The 25,419-nt window shown below is 45.7% G+C and overlaps 1 protein-coding gene across 2 annotated transcripts in view; it reads left to right on the forward strand.

Annotated features, from left to right (window-relative positions):
* Positions 1 to 439: 439 nt before the first annotated feature.
* TSSK2 (testis specific serine kinase 2) overlaps positions 440 to 25,419 on the forward strand; it is an 81,326-nt gene continuing 56,346 nt past the window's right edge. For both annotated transcript variants that reach the window (XM_069619941.1, XM_069619942.1), the window contains exon 1: positions 440 to 1,528. In XM_069619941.1, coding sequence (XP_069476042.1) covers positions 586 to 1,528 — 943 coding nt within the window. In that variant the 5' untranslated portion in view covers positions 440 to 585. The remainder of the gene's footprint in view (positions 1,529 to 25,419) is intronic.

Genomic DNA, 25,419 nt, shown 5'->3' on the forward strand with positions numbered 1-25,419 from the left:
GGTTTAGTGAGGAGATGCTATGATAGTAATATGCACACCAAATAATATGACATGCCATACTATAACATGTAATATTTACATTTAAAAGTGAGGAACTACATACAAAAATATTACATTGATGGCCATACTATATTTGGCTGCGTGTTTTAAATTGGGTATAGTCAGGCAAAACCCATTCACATCACATGATATAATCAGGATATACCTTCTCACCTACACCTACATAGTGCATCAGGTACAGTTGGAATTGAAAAAAATCAAATAAAAGGTGCTACATTGGAGAATTTGCAAACAAAAGACAAATCAAACATGAGCACAAAACAGCATTGATCAGGGGAGGGTTCTAAACTTCATTCATCTGCAGTGCCTGCTCTGAAGACCAATCTTTATGACATCACCTTCTGACATCATGAATGGAACCTTTTGCATCCACAGCTCCAGAAAAGGAAGAACTTGGATTTCAGGCAACTGCTTACAGAGCTTGTCCTCAGCTCTGTGATAGGCCTCAACACCATATGCTGATGTTATGTAGGCATCAGGTGGGCCCAAGTGAAGGCCACCCATCGGCTTGTTGGCCTCAGCATCATGGATGATGCTGTTGTTCTGAAAAAAAAAGGCTATACCTTGGGAATAAATCTCGGCGAGGGATCTTATGCCAAAGTCAAATCTGCCTACTCTGACCGGCTCAAAATGAACGTAGCAGTTAAGATCGTAGACCGAAAAAAGGCTCCAGCAGATTTCTTGGAAAAATTTCTGCCCCGGGAAATGGAGATTTTGTCAGTCGTGAACCATCGCTCTATCATCAGGACTTACGAGATTTTTGAAACATCAGATGGGAAGGTCTATATTGTCATGGAGCTGGGGGTGCAAGGCGATCTCCTTGAGTTCATTAAGTCCAGAGGAAGTCTGCCAGAGGAGCTATCTCGCAAAATGTTTCAACAGCTGGCCTCTGCTATCAAGTACTGCCATGATATGGACATTGTTCACCGGGACCTTAAGTGTGAGAACCTCCTCCTAGACAAAGAGTTCAACATCAAGGTCTCTGACTTTGGCTTTGCCAAGCGGTGTCAACATGACGAGAATGGGAAGATCCACCTGAGTAAGACGTTTTGTGGCTCAGCGGCCTATGCGGCCCCTGAGGTGCTTCAGGGTGTGGCCTACCAACCCAAGGTCTGTGATATATGGAGCCTTGGGGTCATTTTGTTCATCATGGTCTGTGGAACAATGCCCTATGATGACAGCAACATCAAACGCATGCTGAGGATACAGAAAGAGCACCGTGTCGATTTCCCCAGATCCAAGAACTTGTCGGTAGAGGTGAAAGATCTTATCTACAACATGCTGCAGCCCGATGTGAACCGGCGGTTGACTGTTGACGATGCCCTAGGTCATGGTTGGGTGCAGGGACTTTCTAAACCTAAGGTTGCAGCATCTACCTCAAAGAAAGTAGCAGACTCAGCAACAGGCTTGGATCCAAATCATGACGAGAAGGACATGGATGCGAAGTCGGCGGCAAGGTCGGATGCCGGTAAGCTGGACATTACCTCAGCCCAGCCGACAAGTTCGAACGGCAAAGGGGTGAAACATGACAATCATTTAACCACATCTCCCACCAAGAGCAAACTAGAGAGCATTTTACGTGGCACCAACCACAAAGACTGAGAAAATGACACCTCAACATTCAAAATATAAACGTACAGGAGGAGGAGGGTGCTTCAAGTTTGGGAAGAATTTTATTTATCAACCTAGGGAAATAATTACCTTAATATAATGTTCTAATGTCAAAATCATTTACTGAGCTCAAATAAATAAAGCTTCCACTGGCCAAAGCGGCGAAAGACAAGGAGCGGTGTTTCTCCACTTTGCGTCGTTAAAGTAAGCCACTTTCAGTCAAACAGGCGCAATCCTACATTTGCTGGAAGGCCCGAATCAGAAATCTACTCCGATATGGTAAGGCAGATTTTACGAGCTTCCGTCACGATGAATAGGGCTGGGGTAAGCAGGCATCTGGCTTTGCATCCCATTTTCATGTGTAATCCCATTTTGGACCAGTTCCGTCTTTCGCAGTCTCTCAGCCCTTTGTCGAGATGGCACAAAAGGAGGCCAATAGTACTGTTGTCTCTCAGGGTAGATGATGGGAAATCTTTGCTAGGATTGTCGGTAATCCGTGGGTCCCTAGCAGCATGGGCTGGTTGAATTGCTATGTCTTTCAGCGTCTTTGTCCTCCCCCATATAACATTCACAATGCCCCATAAATCTCCCCTGCAAAAATTCAGCCAGTTAGCCAAATATTGCATGAATATCCACACTAAGGGGTTAAAGCACATCAAAATGTTTCACGGCACAATACCTCAGATCTGGGTTTCACCACGTTGGGGTTCCAAACTCAGCTCAATGGTGGCCTTCTTATCCAGAGCAGGGGCAGGGGAATGCAGAGCAGTAAGGGCCTTGGCAATAATACAATCAATGACTAGGATATTAACTCTCCATTCATGCAATGGGCCTCGTCATTCTAGGGGTTCCGCATGTACTCAGTGTTCTAACCTCTCCGAGCATCTCCACAACAGCTCACACAAGCTCTTCAATGAGGTGTAACCATCCATCCAGAACCTTCATTAGGTGAAAAGGTGGGACATATATAAATTGTATTCATAAACTCCTCAAACGTAGTCCGTCTACAGACACGAAACCCATTCTGCTCCAACTCCACGTAAAAACGACTTGGACTCAAGCAAACTCCTACCTCTCCCCAGACAGGGTGTCTTGACCCGAGCTACCATTGAGCTCTTGGACACATCCCATGGTCCAAGTTAATTTGCCTCCCTATTAGGAAAACCATGGCTTTGGGGAAACTATTTGTGGTTCCTTTGCAATGTGTAGAAGTCTGCCTTTTGACTGTCAATCACATTGAAAGTCTAACCGCAAGGGGATTTGATCTCGTTGGTGGCAGGTAGCAGGTGACTCCTAGAGAAATTGAAGGCCAGGGCAACTCACCCACAATAATACATCTTGGGGATTCTCACCCAACCGCGTCAGCCCACAAAATGCATCCCCCAATTTATATGCCTATTCACTAGAACCTCAGATACCAGAAGAATCTCCACCTTGACTCATGGCCCATGTACTGAGTGCATCAGTACATGAGCCATGAGTCACTGTGTATCAGGTATTGGCATGAATCATGCGGAGACCCTACAAAGGGTCTATTCAGAAAACCTGCTCATGAAAGAGTAGTCTTTTTTGCTGTCTCTATCAGCCTCCCCTCCACCCCCAGGGACTATTTCTAAATCTGCTTCTGCCCCAGCTTTATTTACATACGCCCTCCTTCAGATAACAGACTATATCGCAAGTCAGAAAACTACTGACACACTGTCCAATCCAATACCAACGTTTAGGTTTACAATGCTCAGCAGGCCAATCCCCATACAGACCCATAGAAATGGGGAGGGGGGCGGACATACTCCAACATTTCACCCAATCCTATTGCAACACCAGAGCATTGGGTAGCTAGTACCATCGTTTCGCTGAGCCCCTTTATACCTCCCCACAGCAGATTTCCTTCTGTCTCACACCAAGAAACACTGATATTTTAATGACCATTGCTGACATCCAATGGAAATGTCTGCTTAAGCCTTGGTGGAGCTACTTTGGTGGTCCTTTCCACCCTTTGGAATATATGATATTTATAACGCGCTTAATACCGAGAGGTTTCTAAGCACGGACCGGGGATCGAACCTGTGTTGCTCCATGTGGTCTTGTTTCCAAGGCGAGAACATTGCCCCTGAGCCATCATTCCGAGGCGATGTTCGCCCAGTTCACAGTGACTGCACTGTAATTTGTGATGGAGAAAACTGGCGAAAACAACATGTAATTATTTAAACAGACACTGAGCTACAGCAAGGTTTGGGTTTTCAATGTTTGTATAAAATTTGAAATGTTTAATTAGACTAGCTGCAGGAAATAACTTGTTATGCCACAGCCGTCTATTACAGTTTAGAATGACGCCTTATTTCATTTGACACAACGACAATATATAATCGTCATTATTTCATTGAAACGCCTATCTTCGCTCCAGAAGTAGATTGTGTTCCCTTGTCCTTGCGGCGGATTATTTTATATTATAAAAACATCTTTCCTTCCAATAGATAAAGCATCCCATTCTTAGCTATTTCATCTTGGGAAATTAGTTTACACAGCAACTCATTGAGGGAGAGGGGGTCTTCTTCAAATGTTCTGTTACTAAGATTTGTACCACGTGCATGCTCTAAAGGTCCTTTGAATAGCAGTTTGCTTTTTAAGAGTATGTCACTCTGGGATGTTGTTTAAGATGAAACAGACTCTATAAAGGCGCAGGGGGACATTTAGATTTGGGTGGACTTTTTAAATACAGCTTGAAGAAGTTAACCCCTCTGCCGGTCGTATTTCAGAAAATCCACTCAATTCAGAGTTTACAACTGGTGCAGGTGGTATTTCTGGACCACCACAAGCGGTATTCCAGAAATACCGCCTCCACAAGTGGTAAACAAAAAGTATATATTTTGTTTACCATTTTTTCTTCCATTTCCCCTAAATGTGAAGGTGAAAATGGCTAACTGATGTATATGTTTTTACATTCACACAACTGCTGTACATTTGTTTAAGCGCAAAGGGGCCCGTTGTCACTTTTTTATGCATTACATGGTTAAGGTTACATGGTTAAGGTGGCGTGAGGTGCCACGTTATCAGCCCCTTACAAACTCATGCACAGCAATATAAAATGTCACACTAGTGTTGTGAACGAAAAGGAAGCCGACATGGTGGCTGTTTCTATAATTTGCACGGGGAACCCTCCTAAAACTCTCATAGTCGTCATATGTAATTTGAAATATGTTCTGGCCGAAGAGAACAAAATGCAAAACAATCCAGTATGTTCTTCTTCTTTTGCCCATCCCAATTACTTGCCTCTATATCTGCTCTGCCACTCCACCCCACAAAACATGTTACTCCAGCCCAAATAGGGCAGGTCCAGTTTTCCACATGTCCTTGTTGTTACACTTCTAGCTCTGCCTCACCATAATTAATCAATCTTTTATAACGCGCAGTACTGGGAATTGAACCTGTATTGCTCTGCATTGTCTTGCTTCCAAGACAAACGCATTGCCCCCGAGTTATCCTTGCGGCCCACATTGTCTGCTCATGTGCCCCAAGTTTCTTGAGCAGCCTATCCATGTACAAGTTTGCCCTATTCTCCAGCTTTGTGCACCAAGCTTCTCACACAATTGCTCCATGTGTCTTAGGTTTAACTTGTTGGCAGTCTCCACAACCATCAATTTGGATTTCGAGCATCCAGAGGCACGGAAACTGCTCTTCTGAACTCCTCTGAAGAACTGCTTGCATCCCTGGACTCCAACTCCCCAGCTGTCCTTATCCTACTTGTTCTCTTCTCTGCCTTTTACGCAGTGACCCACTCCATTCTTATACAAAGGCTTCTTCTCTCCTACGTCCTTCTCCACCTGTGGTGTCCCCCAGGGTTCTATCCTCTCCCCTTCATCTACCTTACTCAGCTGGCCCTCCTCATCTGCCAACTTCCAGTATTATGCAGATGACACACAACTCTTTTTAAAACTTCCTGCTGACCCTCTTGCACCTTCCATCATCCTTGACAGCCTATCTGCGATCCAGGTCTGGTGCACTTCCAATGATCTCTGCATCAATGCCAGCAAAACTGAGATCCTTCCCATTGGGACCCCTGCTCCCGCCTTCTTCCCTTCACCGCGGCCTTCCTCCATGGGCTCTCCCCCTGCTCTGTCTTCTGAAGCCAGAAACCTTGGGAGTCACCTTCGACTCCTCTCTCGCCTTCCTCCCACACACTCAGGACATTGCCAAGAAGTCACACTTCCAGCTCTTCCTTCTCAAAGGAATTCTACCTTTTCTTACCTACCTTCCCCCATAAGCTGAATGTTACACCAGCCCTGGTTCTCTCTAGGCTTGACTATTGCAATAGTCTCCTCCTAAATCTTCCATCTTCCATTCTGCACTCCTCCAGCTAATCCAGAATAGGGCAGCGAGACTTATCCTTGGCCTCAAGCTAGTCATCTCTCCTGCCCTAAAAAGTCTTTACTGGCTCCCGATTGCTTCACGGATTCAATTCAACCTCTCTATCATCCACAAGGCTGTCTGGGGCCTGGGACCACACTATCTGTAACTCTCTCTTACTAAATATTCTCTCTGTAGACCTCTGCGATCCTCTGGCACCAACGCTTTATGTTTAAAGCGTTTCGCTAAACAGAGGGCAGGAGGTTGATCGCTTTCCTCAGCTGGCTCCCTTCTATAGAACAGCCTCCCTGTGCGCCTTGAGCAGGACTTCCTCCAATTCCGGAAACTACTTAAGACCTTCCTTTTTACTTCATCCTTCCCCCCCTTCTCTCCTCTGCTAATCTCACAGTTGCTTGATTTCGTATCCAGGGCCCGTATGCATCTTTGGGGCCCTGACCTCCCACACTGAATCACCCCCAGATTCTGTCTATCTCCAGCACTTGCCGATGCACACCCTCCGCCCTGGAGGCTCGCACTTACCATACCTTGCACTTCATCTGTTGCTCACGCACGAGCATGGGCACACCAGCACCTACCCGCTCTGCCTTCTGCACTCCCAGCTTAATCTGCACACTGAATATGTTGGTTGTCTCCACGACCACCAGTCTGACTTCAGATCTGCCATAAGCAAGGAAACTGCTCTCCTGAAGACCACTGACCAGGTCCTGGCCTTGCTGACCTCCTTTCTCACTGACCGACACTCTCGGGTCCAACTGGGGTCTTTCCTCTCTTCTATCTCTCTCTCTGGTGTTCTCCAAGGGTCTAAGCTTTCTCCCTGGCCTTTCAACCATTACCTGGCTCCTCATGCCCACTGCATCGCTACTTTCTGCTCCAACTTTCAGTGTTATGCTGATGACACCCAGCTCTCTTTCAGGCTCCACTCAGCCGCCTCTTGCCTATCTCTCATTCTAGACTGTCTGGCCGCAATTTAGGAATGGTGTGCCGCCAATAATCTCTGCATTAATGCCAGTAAGACTGAGATCCTCATCGGAACACCAGCTCCCTCCTTTCCTCTCTCTCTTGCTGGCCGCCCACTCTGGGCCCTCTTCCTGCTACAACCTGTGAGGCTAAGAACCTTGGTGTCATCTTAGACTCCACCCTCTCCTTCTCTCCTCACATCTCTGATGTCTCTAAGAAGTCAAATTATCAGCTGCACATCAGAGGTATTCTTCCTTTCCTCACTTTCCGCCAGAAGCTCACTGTCTCCAGAGCTTTGGTCCTCTCTAGGCTGGACTACTGCAACAGCCTCTTTCTAGATCTGCCTGCCTCTACACTCCGATCTCTACAACTTATCCAGAACGGACTGCTAGACCTGCCCTTGGCCTCAAGCCCAGGGATCGTATCTCCCTTTACATCGTCCACAAGGCTTTCTGGGGCATGGTACCGCACTACCTCCAATTCTCTCTTCCTAAACATCTCCCTTCTCGAGTTATTCGCTCATCCACTTACAACTCTCCGAGGGTCAGATGCTTTTCCAAGCATAGAGTTGGAGGCAGAGCCCTCTCTTTGGCTGGGGCCTCCCTCTGGAACAGCCTCCCTGCCCCCAAACTTGAGGAGAACCACCTCCGGTTCCGGAAGCAACTCAAGACCTTCCTTTTTGCTTCCGCTTTCTCTCTTCCTCTCTCTTGCTGATGTCCTGACTGCTCTGCGCACTGGTCACCCTCTGAACTCTGGCTCATGTTCCTGCATTTCCAGTTGCCCTCGCACTGCCTCCGGGCCCACCTAGCGCTTATGATCTGTATCTGCAACCCTACAGTCCCTTATCTCTGCACTTTTGAGTCACCTGCTGGCTGCACTTTATGAGGTACCTGCACTTCTCCCGCCACCCCCTTCGGCACTTCTCCCCTTCCACAGGCTCGTTCTGAATGACACAAGATTGCTGTTTTTGTCCTCCCTCTGTTTCCCCTTCCTTGTCTTGTCACACCTAGAAACACTTGTGCACAGGCACGTTATAAATGCCATATCATATCACGTTCTGAATACTCACAAGGCATAATAGGTTCATCCTTTTCCACCTCCACTGGATTTATTATGTATTTTAATGTCTCATTCCCATGTCCCCTCCCTGTTGCCTTATGAGGGCCTTCAAACAGAATTTACTTGCTGTATAAGCGCCTAACAAGCTAGAATAAATTCCACTCACGGGCATGTGTAAAGGCACATGGACCACCCAACTTAAAAGGCTGCCTGTATCCCATTTTAGTGAGGACTATCTCAATGCTTTGCACTGACTGCAGCCTACAGAAATGCTTTGACAGATTAACATGACCCTTGACTTGTCTGTATAGGGAAGTAGCTTGTCACTTTAAATTTACTTTTGTTTTACTTCGACTGGGATTAGATAAGCATTATATTTCAATTATTTTTCTAATTACAATCATAAAGAGCAACTTTTTAGGAAGATTTACAAAAAGATGTGGGAATAGGCACTAGAGGCTGAATCAACTGGCACAGCACTGGGGAATGAAATTTGTGGTGTGTATTATATCAATGTTTCGGTGGAGATTTGCAGCAAGATCACGGGAGGGAGAGGTGTTACCCACACCTCGTGTATTAACTGGTAAGAATTGAACCCCAGATATTTTGTGCTGCTGATTACAAGAAGGTAAGCAAGGTTTCCCAAAATGTTCATAAAAAGATTTAATTAGTAGCTTAAGTTGGTCAGCCGACATGTGTTTCAACCCATACAAGTCTTTCTCAAGGCTAGGAAATTTCAAGTCTTCCCATGGTTGGTGGGTGAATTGCGATGCTGGTTCGGAGAATCCCGAATGACACGGATAGGGATGGCACTCCTGTGCTCATCAATGATGTCTGGACATGTGTTTCAACTCATGCAGGTCTTTCTCAAGGCTGAATCAGTACATGTGTTAGTAGATAACATGTCAAAAGCGTTTTGGGGGAAATTGGAAAGAAAAAAGCATTTATGGTTGTTATGTCACAATCCAAACCATGATTTATAAGATGCACAAAAAATAAAGGGGGTGGTAAAAATAAACAATAACAAACAAGAAACTAAACATGTGTGCCATTTATTCCATTTGGAATACATTGCAATCGATGTCACAAATAGAATTAAAAATTGTTGGTTTATCGACATAATATACAGATTTGATGCAATTGGCCCTGTGTCAAAGAGACAGGGAGGGGGGAAGGGGAGAGAGAAAGAAAAACAAAGTTTTAGTATTTGATATATGATTGCATATTCTGCTTGATTTTAGAATGGATGCTGGCAGCCTAGGCACGGAAGAAGCCTTATAAAGGCTATTTCGGCGTTTCCCACGTTTGGTGGATGAATCTGTATGTAATCATTTTAACATTCCAGTCAGTGGATGACCTATTAGTATAACATCGGTTTAGATAATAACATGCGTGCCCCTGGGGACCTAGGGCAGCAGTGGTTATAATAATAATAATTCATATTTATATAGCGCTATGAACCCTCAGACATCTGAGCGCTGCTTATTATTACCCACGGTGTGTAGTGCTCATTTATGGACCTCGGAAGGATGAAATGCTGACTTTGTCCCTGCTTGAGTGCATATCTTCACATAGGCAATGTATATGCTCAGATGGTATCTGGGCAGTTATTACGTTAATTGTGATCACCTGATCATTTGCACAGGACGGCCACCAGAAGATTAGTTTTGCTTCCAGTCATCTCAATGTTAGTTCTCAGTTGCCACCTCTGGTACCACAGGAGACTGTGTCTGTAGTACAACAAAGAGGACGTCTTTTTTGTTGTTCAGCTGATGATCTTTTTGACAGTTTGTAGCAAGGGGAAGCCTTATGGTACTTCCCACATAAATCTTTTCACAGACATATACAATGGCATACATCACGTACTTGCAACAATGTATGTGTTCATTGTTGGTGAAATGGTTGCAGTTCATTAATTGCACATTCTGTGCATTCATGGCAAATGCACACATTGAACAGGTCCCACACTACGAAAAGCCCACAAATCGGGCCTTCGTAAGCCAGTCTGCTTGTGGGCTATGATTAGATAGCATGAAAGATGGGCTCAATATGGACCGTCAGATATGTTTTAATATCTTTGTCCATCAGAAGTAATGACTAATGCTTTTTTACAATTCTTTGGATTTTAAAGCTATCAGAATAATATTGTGTCATTGGGTGTTGTCTTATGTTTAGGGATTAGCAACAATTGTCTTGTTAGTTTACATGCTGCTGTTTCTGCTGATCTAAAATTAGTTTCTTATATCCCCGATTCTGAAAGCATTGGTTGAGCAGTTTGCTTTCTTTACTAAATGCTTCTTGATTGTTGCAGTTTCTGCGTGCTCTTATGTACTCGCCTTTCGGTATGTTTTTGATAACCGTACCTTCTGTGATAGCTCGAGGCGTGTAATACAGAGTTTACTTCAGTCGGTTTTCTCTAGCTTTGTGTGACTAGGCCATGATCACAAACCCTTAAAGATAATGTCTAGAAATTGGATCTCTGTGGCACTAAAATTACTGGTGAGCTCAATACCAAACTGATTGGTGTTTAAACACGTCACAAACGTTTCAAGGTTCTCCTGAATTCCTTGCCAGACCATTATTATATCACCAATAAATCGATGCCAGTGTTTGATATTGTTCGAAAATAAAATTCTCTGTTAGAAAGGGCATATGTGCTTTCGTATTGATGCATGAAGATGTTTGCAAGGCATGGTGCATAATTAGCACCCATTGCCACGCCTTTTATCTGGCGACAGTAGTCTCCATTAACTAGGAAAACATTATTTGCTAAAGAAAATCACAAAAGTGTTGTCATTTCTAAGTGACTGTAATATGAGGCCGATTTTCTTAGGAACATTAAATCTATGCTGTCTGGGGCAATTGTTGCTCTATGATATGATATGATATGTTATTTATAATGAGCTTAATATCAGAGGTTTCTAAGCACAGACCCGGGGAACGAACCTGTGTTGCTCCGTGTCGTCTTGCTTCCAAGGCAAGCACGTTGCCCCTGACCTATCCTCCTGAGACTATGGATGTACAGAGCGCTTTGACATCCAAGGTGATCAATATAAAGTCAGGCTCCCAAGTTATGCTGTCAAAGATCTGTAGGGTGTGCATGGTGTCCCTTAAGTATGTTGGTATGTTAGCGACTTCTTTCTGTATGATGTTAGTGATATATTTCAATAAGGATTATGCGATCCCACCTATACCACCCAGGATAGGTCTCCTTCAGGCACTCCCTCGTATGTGGTATATACTTAAGGAAGGAAACACAGCACTGGCATTCTAGGATGCGCACCTCCAAGATATCGGTTGGCAAACCTTTTTTGAACCAATGGTTGATAGTTGCAGTGTACTCAATAAGTATGTTCTTTGTTGGAATGGACTTAAGTGTGACATAGCAACTAGTTGTGTTTAAATGGTTCATGGCCATTTTGTTAACTGTTTTGTTCATCAGAACCATGTTCCAACCTTTGTCGGCCTCTTTCATGATTTTCTCTAGGCCCTTTTGCATATTCCATAGTGCTTGGATTTCTTGTTTCAAGTTGTGTCTTGGCATTTGCCCCCTCTTGTTGTTGTCTTTGAGTTGGTGTAGGTCCAATATGACTACCTTTTGAAGTATCTGTATAGTTTTCATTTTGTAAATTTGGCATACATTTTGACTTTTTCTTAAGCTCTGGTATTTTCATGGCTACCTCATCTATAGCCAGATACGCAATCACATCCTCTTTGATAACAGTTTCAGTATCGTCTAGTGAGAACAATTAGTGAGTATGTATCAGATTTTCTAGTGTAATACTACTCATAGGAGGTCTAGATACAGGGCAATGATGGATGGTAGGTTTAGTGGCCAAACATGAAAAATGTACGTGCTTTATCGGCAGTTGGCGGTTCACCTTCTTGTGTCTTTTGATTTGTTCTATAAAAAAAGAACGTTTGTTCATATTAGTGTGATCAGTAGTTGCAGGGGCTTGCATTGTGTTTTCAGGCTCACTGTCAATGTCAGAACTTTTTGGTGAAGAATTAGGGGTACTATCGGCTGACCAACTTAAAGTACTAATTAAAACCTTTTTGTGAAAAATGTGGGAAACCACGCTTACTTTATTGTACTCATCAGCGCAAGACATCCAGGGTTCAATCCATATCAACTGTTTAGGAAGTTGGTTTTACCTTTTGGATTCTGCAATGAATGAAAACACAAGCATTGGCAAATACAATAGTTTTGGAATGTATGTTAGCATTGTATAGGGGGCATAATATAGGAGTGCTTGGCAAATGTTAATCTCATACCTATGCACAAGCCGCAACTTTTGGTCTTGTAAATTATGCTTTTAACAGGATGACAGTGCAAGGAACAGATATAAATCAAGTGTCTGATAGCATACTTGGTTATGACATTTATAATACACCAGTAGCACATTTACAGGTAAAATGAAGCCGTTAACTATAAGCAGACTACACAATGTTTGATGTTACTTTTTGATAGAATTAGGTCAAAGAGATCCGAGGAGGATGAGTTTTGGGCAGGGAAGGATAGGATGTGGACGGGAATGGCCAAAGGGATTAGCCTGGGCATGGGCAGCCAATGAGTGGGTAAATAACCAAACACCATCCCCTACATTTGTGTCGCCCCTCAAATATCATCTCCCTACTAGCTGTACTCCAACGGAATACTTGTGACTTACAGGTGGTGCTTACTAAACACCTAATACAAAAGAAGTGCTATCTCTACTGATGAAGGCTAACTCCTCGTGTGCCCCATCAGACCCTTTTGGTCCTCGGCTAGTCAAGCCTATTGCCCCTACAGTGGCCTCTCACCTGACTGAACTCTTCAACCGGTCCTTCGACTCTGATTGCTTTCCCTCTGTTTTCAAAACAGCCACGGTCATCCCTCTCGTAAAAAAGCAAGGGGCTAACATGAACCTACTGGCTAACTTTTGCCCTGTGTCTCTCCTTCTACACTACTCTAAAGCGTGTGTTCAACTGTCTTACCAATTTCTTAGATATCCACAACCTTCGAGAGACACTACAAGCAGGTTTCCGCTCCTGTCACGCAAACAGTATCAGGTAATAATGTCCCCATACATAATGTCGCCGGAAAAGCCATTGGCGACATTCTATATGGTGATATTATGAATGGGGACGGGTTGCAGGGATGTTACCTTCTACCATTAAAAAAAATAAAAAGAGGGGTTGCGGGGGTGTCCCCCGCATGGTCAATGTAATAATGTCTCTGCAAAAAACAGCAACATTTTTGTCAGGGGACAGTTTTGCGGGGACATGATTAGATGGAACCATGCAAACTGCTCTCATAAAGGTGTACAACGTCATTGCCTCTGATAAGCACTCAAACCTATCCTCTATCATAATTCTCCCTGACCTGTTTGCTGCCTTTGACACAGTTGATCACCCCGAACTCCTTAATGCTCTCTTTCTTCTTGGAATTGGCGATCAAGCCCTTGCATGGATTTAATCCTATCTTGTACCTTGCCAATTCTCTGTCTCTTGAAGCAACAACACCTCTCACCTCTAACTGTTGGTGTTCCCCAAGGCCCTGTCTTGGGTCTGCTCCTATTTACACTCTACACGTCTGCTGTTGGGGCACTAATCTCCTGCTTTGGGTTCTTGTACCAACTCTTCGTGGATGACACCAAAAGCTTCTTCTCTTTTCCTGAACTCTCCTCTGATCTCTCCATTTAAATTTCCAACTGTCTCTTTGCCATTAAATACTGGATGGCTTTGCACACTCTGATGTTAAACGATCAAAAACAGAGGTGGTACTCTTCCCTGCCAAAAGCTCTCTCCCATTGCTTCCTCTGCATATACCTTCTTAAGCTAGAAACCTTCTCTACTTTCATCTCCATAACTGGAAAAGCAGCTCACCCCAACCTCCTAAATATTAGGAAAATCAGACACCTTCCTTTAAACATCACCAAGCATCTCTTAACCACTTTTGTCTTCTCTAAACTGGACTACTGTGCCAGCATCCTATTTGGTCTCCCCATCTATGCTTTCTGTCCTCTCAACAAGATCATTAACTTCGCTACAAGGACTCTCTTTGTACCCCCTCACTTCACACCTACCTCCTCGTACTGTCACCAGGCTGGATGGCTGATAATGCAAAACAGGGCCCGATTTAAATTTCTTCTCCTGGTACACAAATCTATCCATGGTAAAGCACCACTGTATCTATCCTCCTCTATCCAACTCTATAGACCTTCTCGTAATCTCTGCTCTGCCTCCTCGACTACCCTTGTGGCTCCTCACCCTCTGTGTGCTTCCTCTCGTTTCCGCTCTTTCTCTCTTCTTGCTCCACTTGCATGACATTCTCTTCCTCCGGGCATCCGAGAAACAGTCCACATGGATCTGTTCAAAAGCAAACTAAAAGCCTACCTCCTCACCTCTGGGTTACCCTCTTAAGCTACCTATCATCTGCCTGCTAGCTAATAATGTTGCCTCCCCTCTAACCTGCTCTGTCTCTCACTTCCTCTGCCTCCATTCTAGCAATTCTCCCATCTTGGTCACCTCCCGAGCAAAGCTGGCCGTGCCGCCTACCTGCGGTTGGTTGTCTTTTATCTACGTATGTCCACTTATGTATTGTCCATGGCGACTGTTCCATTTATAGCCGGTCAAGTGGCACAGCGAGTAGAGCGCTCGCTTTGACATCCGTGCAGAGCCTGCTAACGCAGGTTCGAATCCCGGCAAGGCCAAACTCAGCCTTTCATCCTTCCGAGGTCGATAAATGAGCACCACACACCGTGGGTAATAATAAGCAGCGCTCAGATACCTGAGGGTTCGTAGCGCTATATAAGGGCCAAATTATTATTATTTACTCCCCTCCACAACCTGGTCAGAATGTCCCTCAAACTCACCCCATTGTAAGAAAGAAGCTCACTGCTTCCCATCAAATCTGATTTCTTAGCTATTGTACGTTCTTTTGTGATAAAAAGACCATTGTTGCTCCTGTATATAAATAAATAGCCAAAACTAAAATTGGGCATGGAAGTACCATGGTAATGCAGTATAGCCCTACTTTGGCAGGCCTGGAAACTACAGAGGGTGCAAAATCGACAAGTTCTATAGGTGACACTGGGCCCTAGCAAGCTGCCACTGCTGCATGTAACATGGCATATGTTTCGATTAACAGCGGTGTGCATAGGGACAGTTTCTCAAAGACAATGTCTGAGTTTGTGTTCAAATTCCATGCAGAATCTGTTTGTAAAAATACAAACTCTGACCTTTGTGCTATTATGATTTACAAGATATTCCCAAAAATAGGTTTATGCAGTCCTATACGATGGAGCAAACAAGGCTTGCTTTGTGGCGATCAACAACTGTGCACAATGAACAAAAGTGGGCGTTCACTCTGCAAATCTGAGTGTGCGTCTTCATTAAAATGAGCTGCACCTTCAATGTGCTAATCAGAAAGATTTCAGATGTCAGGCTTGCTAGAGACACTGGTCACAAGGTGATTTTGGAGCAGGATGAAAAACAAGTGCCCCTCAGTAAGGGCACCAACACTGTGATAATGAAAGCTGACTCACTGTAGGATGGAGATATGTGCACCACCACTGGAATACTGAAATACACACTTGGTGAAGAAATGAGACAACAGGCCAGTTCATGGCTGCCACACTGAAGGGGACCTTCACTGCAAAGCGGAAACAAGAGAACTTCACCCAGGCCACCACCACTGTGATACTGAAAGATGGCTCACTGCAGAACTGACATGTGTGCACCACCACTAGAATACTGAAATACACACGTGGTGAAGAACTGAGACAACAGGACATGGCTGCCACACTGAAGGGGGACATTCACTGCAGAGCGGAAACAGGAGAACCTCACTTAGGGCACCACCACTGTGATACTGAAAGGTGACTCACTGCAGCACTGACATGTGGGCAACACCACTGGAATACTGAAATACACACTTGGTGAAGAAATTAGACAACAGGCCAGTTCATGGCTGCCACACTGAAGGGGACCTTCACTGCAAAGCGGAAACAAGAGAACCTCACCCAGGCCACCACCACTGTGATACTGAAAGATGGCTCACTGCAGAACTGACATGTGTGCACGACCACTAGAATACTGAAATACACACGTGGTGAAGAACTGAGACAACAGGACATGGCTGCCACACTGAAGGGGGACATTCACTGCAGAGCGGAAACAGGAGAACCTCACTTAGGGCACCACCACTGTGATACTGAAAGGTGACTCACTGCAGCACTGACATGTGGGCAACACCACTGGAATACTGAAATACACACTTGGTGAAGAAATGAGACAACAGGCCAGTTCATGGCTGCCACACTGAAGGGGACCGTCACTGCAAAGCGGAAACAGGAGAACCTCACCCAGGCTACCACCACTGTGATACTGAAAGATGGCTCACTGCAGAACTGATATGTGTGCACCACCACTATAATACTGAAATACACACGTGGTGAAGAACTGAGACAACAGGACATGGCTGCCACACTGAAGGGGGACATTCACTGCAGAGCGGAAACAGGAGAACCTCACTCAGGGCACCACCACTGTGATACTGAAAGATGTCTCACTGCAGAACTGACATATGTGCACCACCACTGCAATACTGAAATAAGTCATTTGGTGAAGAACTGGACAGCACATGGCTGCCACACTGAAGGGGGACATTCACTGCAGAGCGGAAACAGGAGAACCTCACTCAGGGCACCACCACTGTGATACTGAAAGATGACTCACTGCAGAACTGACATATGTGCACCACCACTGGAATACTGAAATAAGTCATTTGGTGAAGAACTGGACAGCACATGGCTGCCACACTGAAGGGGGACATTCACTGCAGAGCGGAAACAGGAGAACCTCACTCAGGGCACCACCACTGTGATACTGAAAGGTGACTCACCGCAGGATGGAGATATGTGCATCACCACTGGAATACTGAAACAGTTCACTTGGTGAAGAACAGAGACAACAGCACAGCACATGCCTGCCACACTGAAGGGGGGCCTTTACTGCAGAGCTGAACCAAGAGACCCTCACTCGGCACCACCACTGTGATACTGAAAGGTGACTCACCGCAGGACTGAGATATGTGCACTACCACTGGAATACTGAAATACGCACTGAGACTGGTGCTTCTCACAGGCAAGCAGGGGAGTTGCTAGGTCTGGAAAAGACCCGGGGCTAAGCTGATGTCGGAACTGTTGGGACTGGGGGCTAGCTAGTCTTTTGGCTGTAGCTCCTGAGATTCTATCCGGGGCTACAACCAAAAGATCAGGGGCTATAGCCCCCTTAGCCCCCCCCTAGCAACGCCCCTGCAGGCAAGCGTATCATTTCCATACTGAAAGGCGACAATTGTCATTATGGGACTGAAACAAGGTCGCCTACTACAGGAAGATACACAACTGAAATACTAAAATGTGACCATCACTGAAGAACTGCCCTAGGCGCACGTCTAACAGGATCACAGATTGCCGTCATACTGAACGATGGCCCTCACTGGAGGGATGAAAAACCGTGCTTCTCACAGTACCATAACACTAGTTGGTGAGTGCCACTGGAGGGCGGATACACGTGAAACTGACAAGAAGACACCACCGGGCAATGCAGAAAGATAGCGCACATTGCATGATCATAACCAGAGCACCTGACACAGGCCACGAGCGTTGCAGTAATGGAAAGTGGTCCTCACTGCAGGATTTAAATGAGTGCCCCTCACGCAGGGTACAACCGCTGCTACACTGAAAGGTAGTCCTCACTGCAAGACTGAAATGAGGGTACTTCGCAGAGGATGTCGTCACTGCAATACTTAAGGGTGATACTCATGACAGCAATGAACTGACCACTCCTAGCTCTGGGCACCACAGCTGCAGTACTGCAAGGGGGGCCTGACCCCAGAACTGAAGAAAGCGCCCCTAACTGCTCAGATGGCAACATCAACAAAACATGAAAAGGTAGCCCACATTTTCAGAATTGGAACCTGTTACCGGACTGGACAAAAACACTGAAATACTGAATGTGACCCTGCCTGCAGGACTGAAATAAGTGCATCTTACAGCGAGGCATTCAGTCCCTTAGTGACTCATATTGCTGCTTCAGTATCGGGTAATAATGTCCTCACACATAATGTCCCCATACATGTGGGCTGGAAAAGCCATTGGCAACATTATATATGGTGACACATTGTGTACAGGAACGGGCTGCGGGGATGTCTCCTGCTCCCATTTAAAAAAACAAAACGGGTGCTGCAGGGGTGTCCACCGCATTTTCAATGTAATAATGTCTCTGCAAAAAACAGCGACTTTTTTGTCAGGGGACATTTTTGGGTGCACATTATTACATGGAACCATTGCTTCTGAACCCTCCCAGCCCTGAGCGTCATGTTATTTATTTCTATTTATAAAGGTTTCTATAGCATAGGGTAGGCGGCCATGAAAGGTGATGGCACCCTGTTACAATGGTGCCCAGGAAAGACATCTTTGGAATCTATATAGTATCATTTTTAGGTAATCAGAAAAGCAGTGCAACAAAATGCAGAACGATCTGGGGGTGCCTTCCCATCTGGTCTGAAAATTCCCGGAGGAGGATGTGGAGAAAGAAATAGGGAAATGGTTTGCCAGAGACCTTGCATCTAGCTAACTTTGGGTGAAGGGGTTGGGTATAGTTAGTTTTGAGGTTAGCCCCTGGCCAGGTTACGGCCACGAAGGCTGGGGTTACAGCCCTTGCTATAGGTGAAAAGGTAAACAAAGACACACACACGTTTCTTTTTTTGCAAAAGAATGTATTTAATGCATGTGTATGTGTATATTTGCAGTGTAACTCTTTACCTAACAGGAAGCAGGCTATACCATCCCCTTATGGGAGGCTTTAATATATAGGTACAACTGGAATTGGGACTCCATTCCTCGTCAGGCCCTTTGAGATGGGCAGCAAGGGCAGGGCCAAGCAAAATGTTAAGACGGTTGGAGTGGAAGCGCAAGCAGGAGCCCAAGGCGGAGGATGAGACGTCTTGGGTGCCACCCTGGGGACCTCATGCCCACGGGAATCCGTGTCCGGTGCGCCCCAGGGGTTGGGGGGGGGTGCTGTGGAGAGTCTGGTCAGTTTCCTATGGCCTGTACTGAAAGTCCTAGGATCGCTTCTGCCATGTGGTACCCGCGCATGCAGCAGTCAAGAGAGGCGCAGGATCGGGAACTACAGCCCACCGTGGGGTCGGGAGTGTGATGGTGTTCTTCCCTGGCCTGCTGGTAAGGGAACAACCAGCGGGCCAAGACAAGTAGACCTGGCCTACATTGGAGGCACTACCGAGATGGACTGGATTCTAGGGGCTGGAGGAAGTGACATCATATCTTGTGGGCTTTACATCCTTGGGGATGACGATGTTCCGGAAGATGGGAAGTAATGTATTTCTTATTTCAGATTGCATCAGAAAATCTGGTTCCAAATCATCCTTCTTATATGTATTATTGGCGAGTTAATTAATTCACTCCATGATTGTTTAATAGGTCCCAATACCTAAAGGATGTTGTATTAACAGGATCTGTCCCGCGTGGCTACTGCTTGGAACAAAATTTTGTGATAGAACCTGAAATAAGAAATAACAATATTGGATTGTGAATATATAAGAACTAAGCGGGGAACCACATATTCATGCAACGACAATAGATTGGAATTGATGTGGTTACCCTAGGGAACTGTCGTGAAGTTCTCGTTACTAACAGATGGCCACACGGCAGACATTACTGTCAGGGAAACTAATTGCGGGGACAAGTTGCCTTGAGGACGACCATAGATCGAAACACGTGTCGGCTGTGTTCGATTTCCTTATTAAAAATCTTCAAACCACTTTTTGGAAGACATATCATTGAGAAAGATGTTCCTTTAGTGTATTAATTTTATGGTCACAGCGTCGTCTGTCAGCATATAACTTCTTGTTATCCTTTAACAATGGGTCTGCCTCCTTGTAGGAGAGTTCATTTGGGTTGGAGAGTGGAGGAAGGAGAGATCAGAGATGCGACCATAACCTCAGTAGTATAATTTTCAGAGTAGAAGGTGGGTTTGGTGGGATATTAGGCAACATATCTTACTAGCCTAACACATCCATGTTAATGACACATAAGTTATAGGTACAAGACATACTTGTACTTCTTCATGGACCTTTGAGTGGTACTATTTTGGTCTGAGCCGGAAGTGCTGTGGAGAGAGATACGTCAATTTGATAGGTTTCGCCTGCGTAAGGGGTCTCAGGTGGAAAAACATAATTCACTGGGCTAGACCATTATTGTATTTAATCATGTACACTTAATCATTTGGGGAGTGGGAAGTCGATGTAGGAGCAGTCTTGTAAAAGTGGTGCGGTGTCAAAACAGGCTTATGATCTTCCAAGCCAGTGTTTCTTGAGTAATTTGTTCAAGTCTTTTCTGAAATGAATGCAGGCCGGTGCACAGCATGTTTCCTTCAGATGGGAGTTCCATATTGTTTGGGTACTCCAAGAGAATCAGTAGGGATCATGTAGCAGTGCTGAAAGAGGGCAGGGGATTGTACAGGGGGTTAGACTACAAAGGGTGGCTAGTTTATTTCTTTATTTATTGTATTGTGCATTTGTTAGGCGTCTTTACAACAAATGGTGTTTCCAGGAGCCACAAGGCAAATGGAAGGGAGTAAATGACAGTGACAAACAAAAATAACAATCATGGTCCTACAAGACCTTGTGGCATTCGGACGTGCAAGTGCAAAGAAGAGAAGTGCAGGAACGGAAGGAGCAGGGGTGGAGGGGCAGGGTATGACAAGTGCTAGTGGGAGTCTGGGAAGGAAGTGCCGGGGGGTGACAAGGCGGGAGGACACTGGCTAAGTGCTAGGGCAGAGGAGTGCCAGGGTGGGAGGCATTCCTCAGAGACCAGGTCATCACTCTCAGTTGCAGAGGGAGGTTTAGTAGGGAAGGGGAAGAGGTAGAGAAAAGCAGAGTTCTGAGAAGTTTCCGGAACTTAACGAGATCCAGCTCAAGTCTGAGTGGGGTAGGGCGCCTGTTCCAAAGAGAGGCACCAGCTAAAGAGAGAGACCTGTCCCCTACTCTCTGCTTGGAGAAGTGTTTGAGAAGCAGAGAGTTGGAGTTAGAGGAGCGGAGGGCTCTAGTATGTATTTGGGGAGAGAATGGTGGAGATAGCGTGGTCCCAGGCCCCAGAAACCCTTGTGGATGATGCAGAGGGTCTTGAATTTGAGCCAGGCAACCACTGGGAGCCAGTGGAGAGATTGTAGGGCTGGAGAGATACAGTCTCTGGTCTTGCAGCCCTATTCTGGATCAGCTGGAAGTGGCGTAGGGAAGAAAGGGGGAAGTTGAGGAAGAGGCTATTGCAGCAGTCTAGGCTAGAGAGGACCAGAGCTTTGGAGACATTACGCTTCTGGGGGAAGGTGATAAAAGGGAGAATGCCTCTACGGTGGTAAAGATGGAAGTGGGCCTGCTTGGCAAGGTCCAAGATGTGAGGGGTGAAGGTGAGAGACGAGTCGAAGATGATCCTCAGGGTTTTAGCCTCACAGGTAGGTGAAGGTAGAGGGCCCAAAGAGGACAGGCAGAGAGTAGGAGGGAAACAGGGCGCAAGTGTCCCAATAATAAGGATCTCCGTCTTACTACTGGCATTGAGACAGGGATTGTTAGCTGCATACCATACCTGGATAGCAGTCAGACAATCGGGGATGAGCGAGGAAGAGGATGTAGTAGAGGGAAGTTTGAAGGAAAGCTGTGGGTCATCAGCATAACACTGGAAATGAGGGGAGAAGGAAGAGATGCAGTGAGCCAGAGGGGTGAGATAGATATTAAAGAGCCACGGTGGTAGCATATAGCACTGAGGGATGCCGCAGGTAGAGAGTAAGGTGGTGGAGGACAAATGGCCCAGTTGCAACTGGGAAGGGTGGTTAGTGAGGAAGGAAGTCAGCCAATCCAGCCCCGGTCCGTGATACTGAAGGTATCACAGAGCCGTTTTATGAGGATCGAATGGTTGACCGTGTCAAAGGCAGAAGAGAGATCGAGGGGAACGAGAACAGCAGGAGTGTTTGAGTCAAGATGCGCAAGCATGTCTTCATGGGTGTTCAGGAGAGCCGTTTCTGTTCCTCTGGAGGCCCAGAATCCAGATTGATGGTCATGGAGGCAACCAACAGGTTCAGTATGAAGGATCAGTTGAGGGGAGGACCAACTTTTCCAAGAGTTTGTACAGGAAGGGGGTGGTGGAGATAGGGTGATAGTTAGCTGGGCAGAAAGTGGAAGCAGATGGCTTTTTTCAGAAGTGGGTGCACAAGGGAGTGCTTGAGGGACAGAGGGAAAGAGCCAGTGGCCAAGACGCGATTACAGAAATCGGCAAGGGCTGGTGTGAGAGAGGAGATATTGTCCTTAAAAGTTCTAGAAGAGCATGGGACACACCTGTTTGGATGAGACCTTTATAGAGCGGACAACTCTAGAGACCTCATAATGTGTTCTTGGCAGGAGGGAGAAGAGGAAGTGTTGGGGGAGGTACCAAGAAAGGCAGGGGGGAGTGGAGATGGGGGTAGAGAGTGAGGACAGGATATCCTGAATTATTTGATGTGAGGAGGAATACTTCGTTGGATGGGTTTGGTGGGAGTTTATCCTATTGGGGGGATCTTACTGTGTGTGAAGGAGTTGCTCTCCTTGAAGAGGACGATCTGAGTTCATTGATGAATTGCATGATGGTGGGGGGCAAATCAGATGTTGATAGGCATAAGGTTCCACAGTAAGAGGCATCGCCTGCCAGAGATGGTGACCTTGTCTGACAGGAAGGAGGAACTATGCACAGTGACATCTTTTGATGCAGGTGGCTTTGACAGTGATGTATCTTGCAGGGGTAGCCAGTGAAGTTGAACCAGTGTATGTATGATGAGGAGCCCTTTGAAGAGGTGGACAATGGCATGGCGGAAACCTTCCAGAGGGTGGGAGTGGTGGTTGTAGTTAGGTCAGTGAGTGGTGTGATTTGAGGTAATTCCAGGTTCTGTATGGTGGATATCAGGTAGGAAGGACTTTTCGAAGGAAGAAAACTTGGTAATATGCCTAGATGCCTCAGGGCTTTGTGTGCTGCTATAAATGCAAAAATAAATACCTTAATGCTGTCCAAGTTTGAGGAGGGTTGTCCTAGCGTTTGTTGTCTTTTGAATATTGGGATTTCAAGGCATTACTCTTCCTTGTTCCCGAGAACCTGCAAAGATAGTGATTGTCTCGGTATACTCACACCACAGAAGATTCTGCCGAAAATGATCGCATTTATTTGAACGAATTTCACCGCAAATATGTGTTTGGGTTAGGGTAATAATTAATGTGGGGGGGAACTCCCAATTTACTTTCCCACTTTAATGGGTAGGCATTGCAGCAAGATCAGGATGGGAGTGATGTGATCATATTGGAGTGTCTTTACAAATGGGAGAACCCTATTTGTTGGAACAAAAGGTTCTATCGAAAAAAAATCACAAGTGTGCCCAAAACTTTGCATTATTAATAACGATTTCAAATTACTTATACTTCAACCAATGAATAATATACGTTTTTGGAACTCTATTTTTGACCAATTTGTGTTATTTATTGGTACTTTAAAAAAAAGTTATGTCATGGTTTTTATGGTTATGATTTTGCATTAATTCTTTTTGGGCAAACCTTTCCCCTCCAACATATATTTTCACGAATTAAGCATTTTATATGTTGTTTAGAACAGGTTCCGTTTTTTAGTTTTTAAACAGATTGAACATTTACTGGTTCAGCACATAGTATCATAAAAACATCAATTACATAAAAAAACAAGAGCATAGGATCTATTCATCAGCTATCCCCTCGTGTTGTGATTCCCACTAATCACCCAAGGTAACACGTTTTTTTATTTTTATTTCCAAAAGTAGGGCCTCTGTCTACAACACTATATTGATATGATTTCTCATATGTTTGCTGCTTGCAGTAAGGACATCCTATCCCTTTCTGCTAGCTTGACGTTTCGGCAGTGCCTAGATTTGACCGCCTTTCTCAGGACCTCTGACCTTCTCACACAATCTTTCTCTCTTTAGGGAGACTTTACTCTGTTTTGCTTCGCCCAATCTGGGTCCTTTCAATCTCTTTCTCCTAACTCTGGGCTATCTTGGTTCTCTCCCCACATCGGGGCTTGTCTCCGTCTCTCTCCCCACTCTGGGACTTCTCGGTATTCTCCCCACTCGCTGGCTTGTCTCACTGCCCTTATTTCATTCCCCACACTGAGGCTTGTCTCCTTTTTTCTCCCTACTCTTGGGGTTCACTGTGTTTTCCCCACTCTAGGGCTTAACTCTTTCTCTCTTCCTACTTTGGAGCCCCTCTCTGTCTTTCTCCCCACCTTGGGGTATCTCTGTTCTTTCCCTGCTCCGGGGCTTGTTTCTCTCGCTTTCCCCACTCAGGGGTTTCTCTGATCCATCCCTGCTATGGGGCTTGTCTCTGTTCGCCCCACCTTGGGGGTTCTCTATTCTTTTCCTGCTCCACGGATTGTTTCCCACTCTGTCTCCACTCTGGGGTTTCTCTGATCTCTCCCTGCTCCAGGGCTTGTCTCTGTTCTTCTCCCCACCTTGAGGTTGATCAGTTGTTTCACCGCTTTGGGCTGGTTTTTCGATCCTTCCCCACTTTGGGGTTTCTCTGATCTTTCCTCACTCCAGGGCTTCCCTATGTGTTTCTCCACACCCTGGGGCTTCTCAGCCCTTTCCCCGCTCAGGGGATTGTTTCTCTCTCCTTCCACACTCTGGGGTTTCTCTGATTCCGCCCCACTCAGGGGCTTGTCTCGGTCCTTCTCCTCACTTTGCGGTGGAGCCACTGCATACCTGGTGATGATGTGCGGTGCTCCTCTGCAGGCTTGTGCAATCAGCCCGGCAATCCTCTCTCCATGGAGCCGCTTACACAAATGCTCAACTGGACTGCGCTTCAGATGGTGGCCTCCCTTCTTACCTGGTCTATCTGTCTGAGGGGCCATCGGGTGGCTGCTCTTCAGGGCCTGTCTGCTACCCTGCAAGGTTCTCTGCTCCTGCTTGAGGAGTTGCCATTCTGGGCAGATATGGTTATCCATCCGCAAGGCCTTGATGCAATTGCCACGCCCACACCGTGGCCTGGGATACCTCGTCTGGTATTCTCGCATTCCTCCAGGCCACACCACCTATGTACACTGGGACGTTCTTGAACTCTGCAGATTCTCCGTTTTAATTGGCTCTTTAGAGGACATACTTCCAAAAAGTGGTTCTTTCCATATTTCTGCTATTTCCCATAAGAACTGAGGAAGGTTTGGACCAGAGGCACGGTCAGCCATTGAAGGGATCATATGGTTATGATACACCTTAGTTCCTACATATCTCATTCCATTCTGAGGGGAAGGGAAGGTGACTTAAGTC

This window comes from Ambystoma mexicanum, chromosome 10, assembly GCF_040938575.1.
Source record: "Ambystoma mexicanum isolate Mex_15411 chromosome 10, UKY_AmexF1_1, whole genome shotgun sequence".
Lineage (NCBI taxonomy): Eukaryota > Metazoa > Chordata > Amphibia > Caudata > Ambystomatidae > Ambystoma > Ambystoma mexicanum.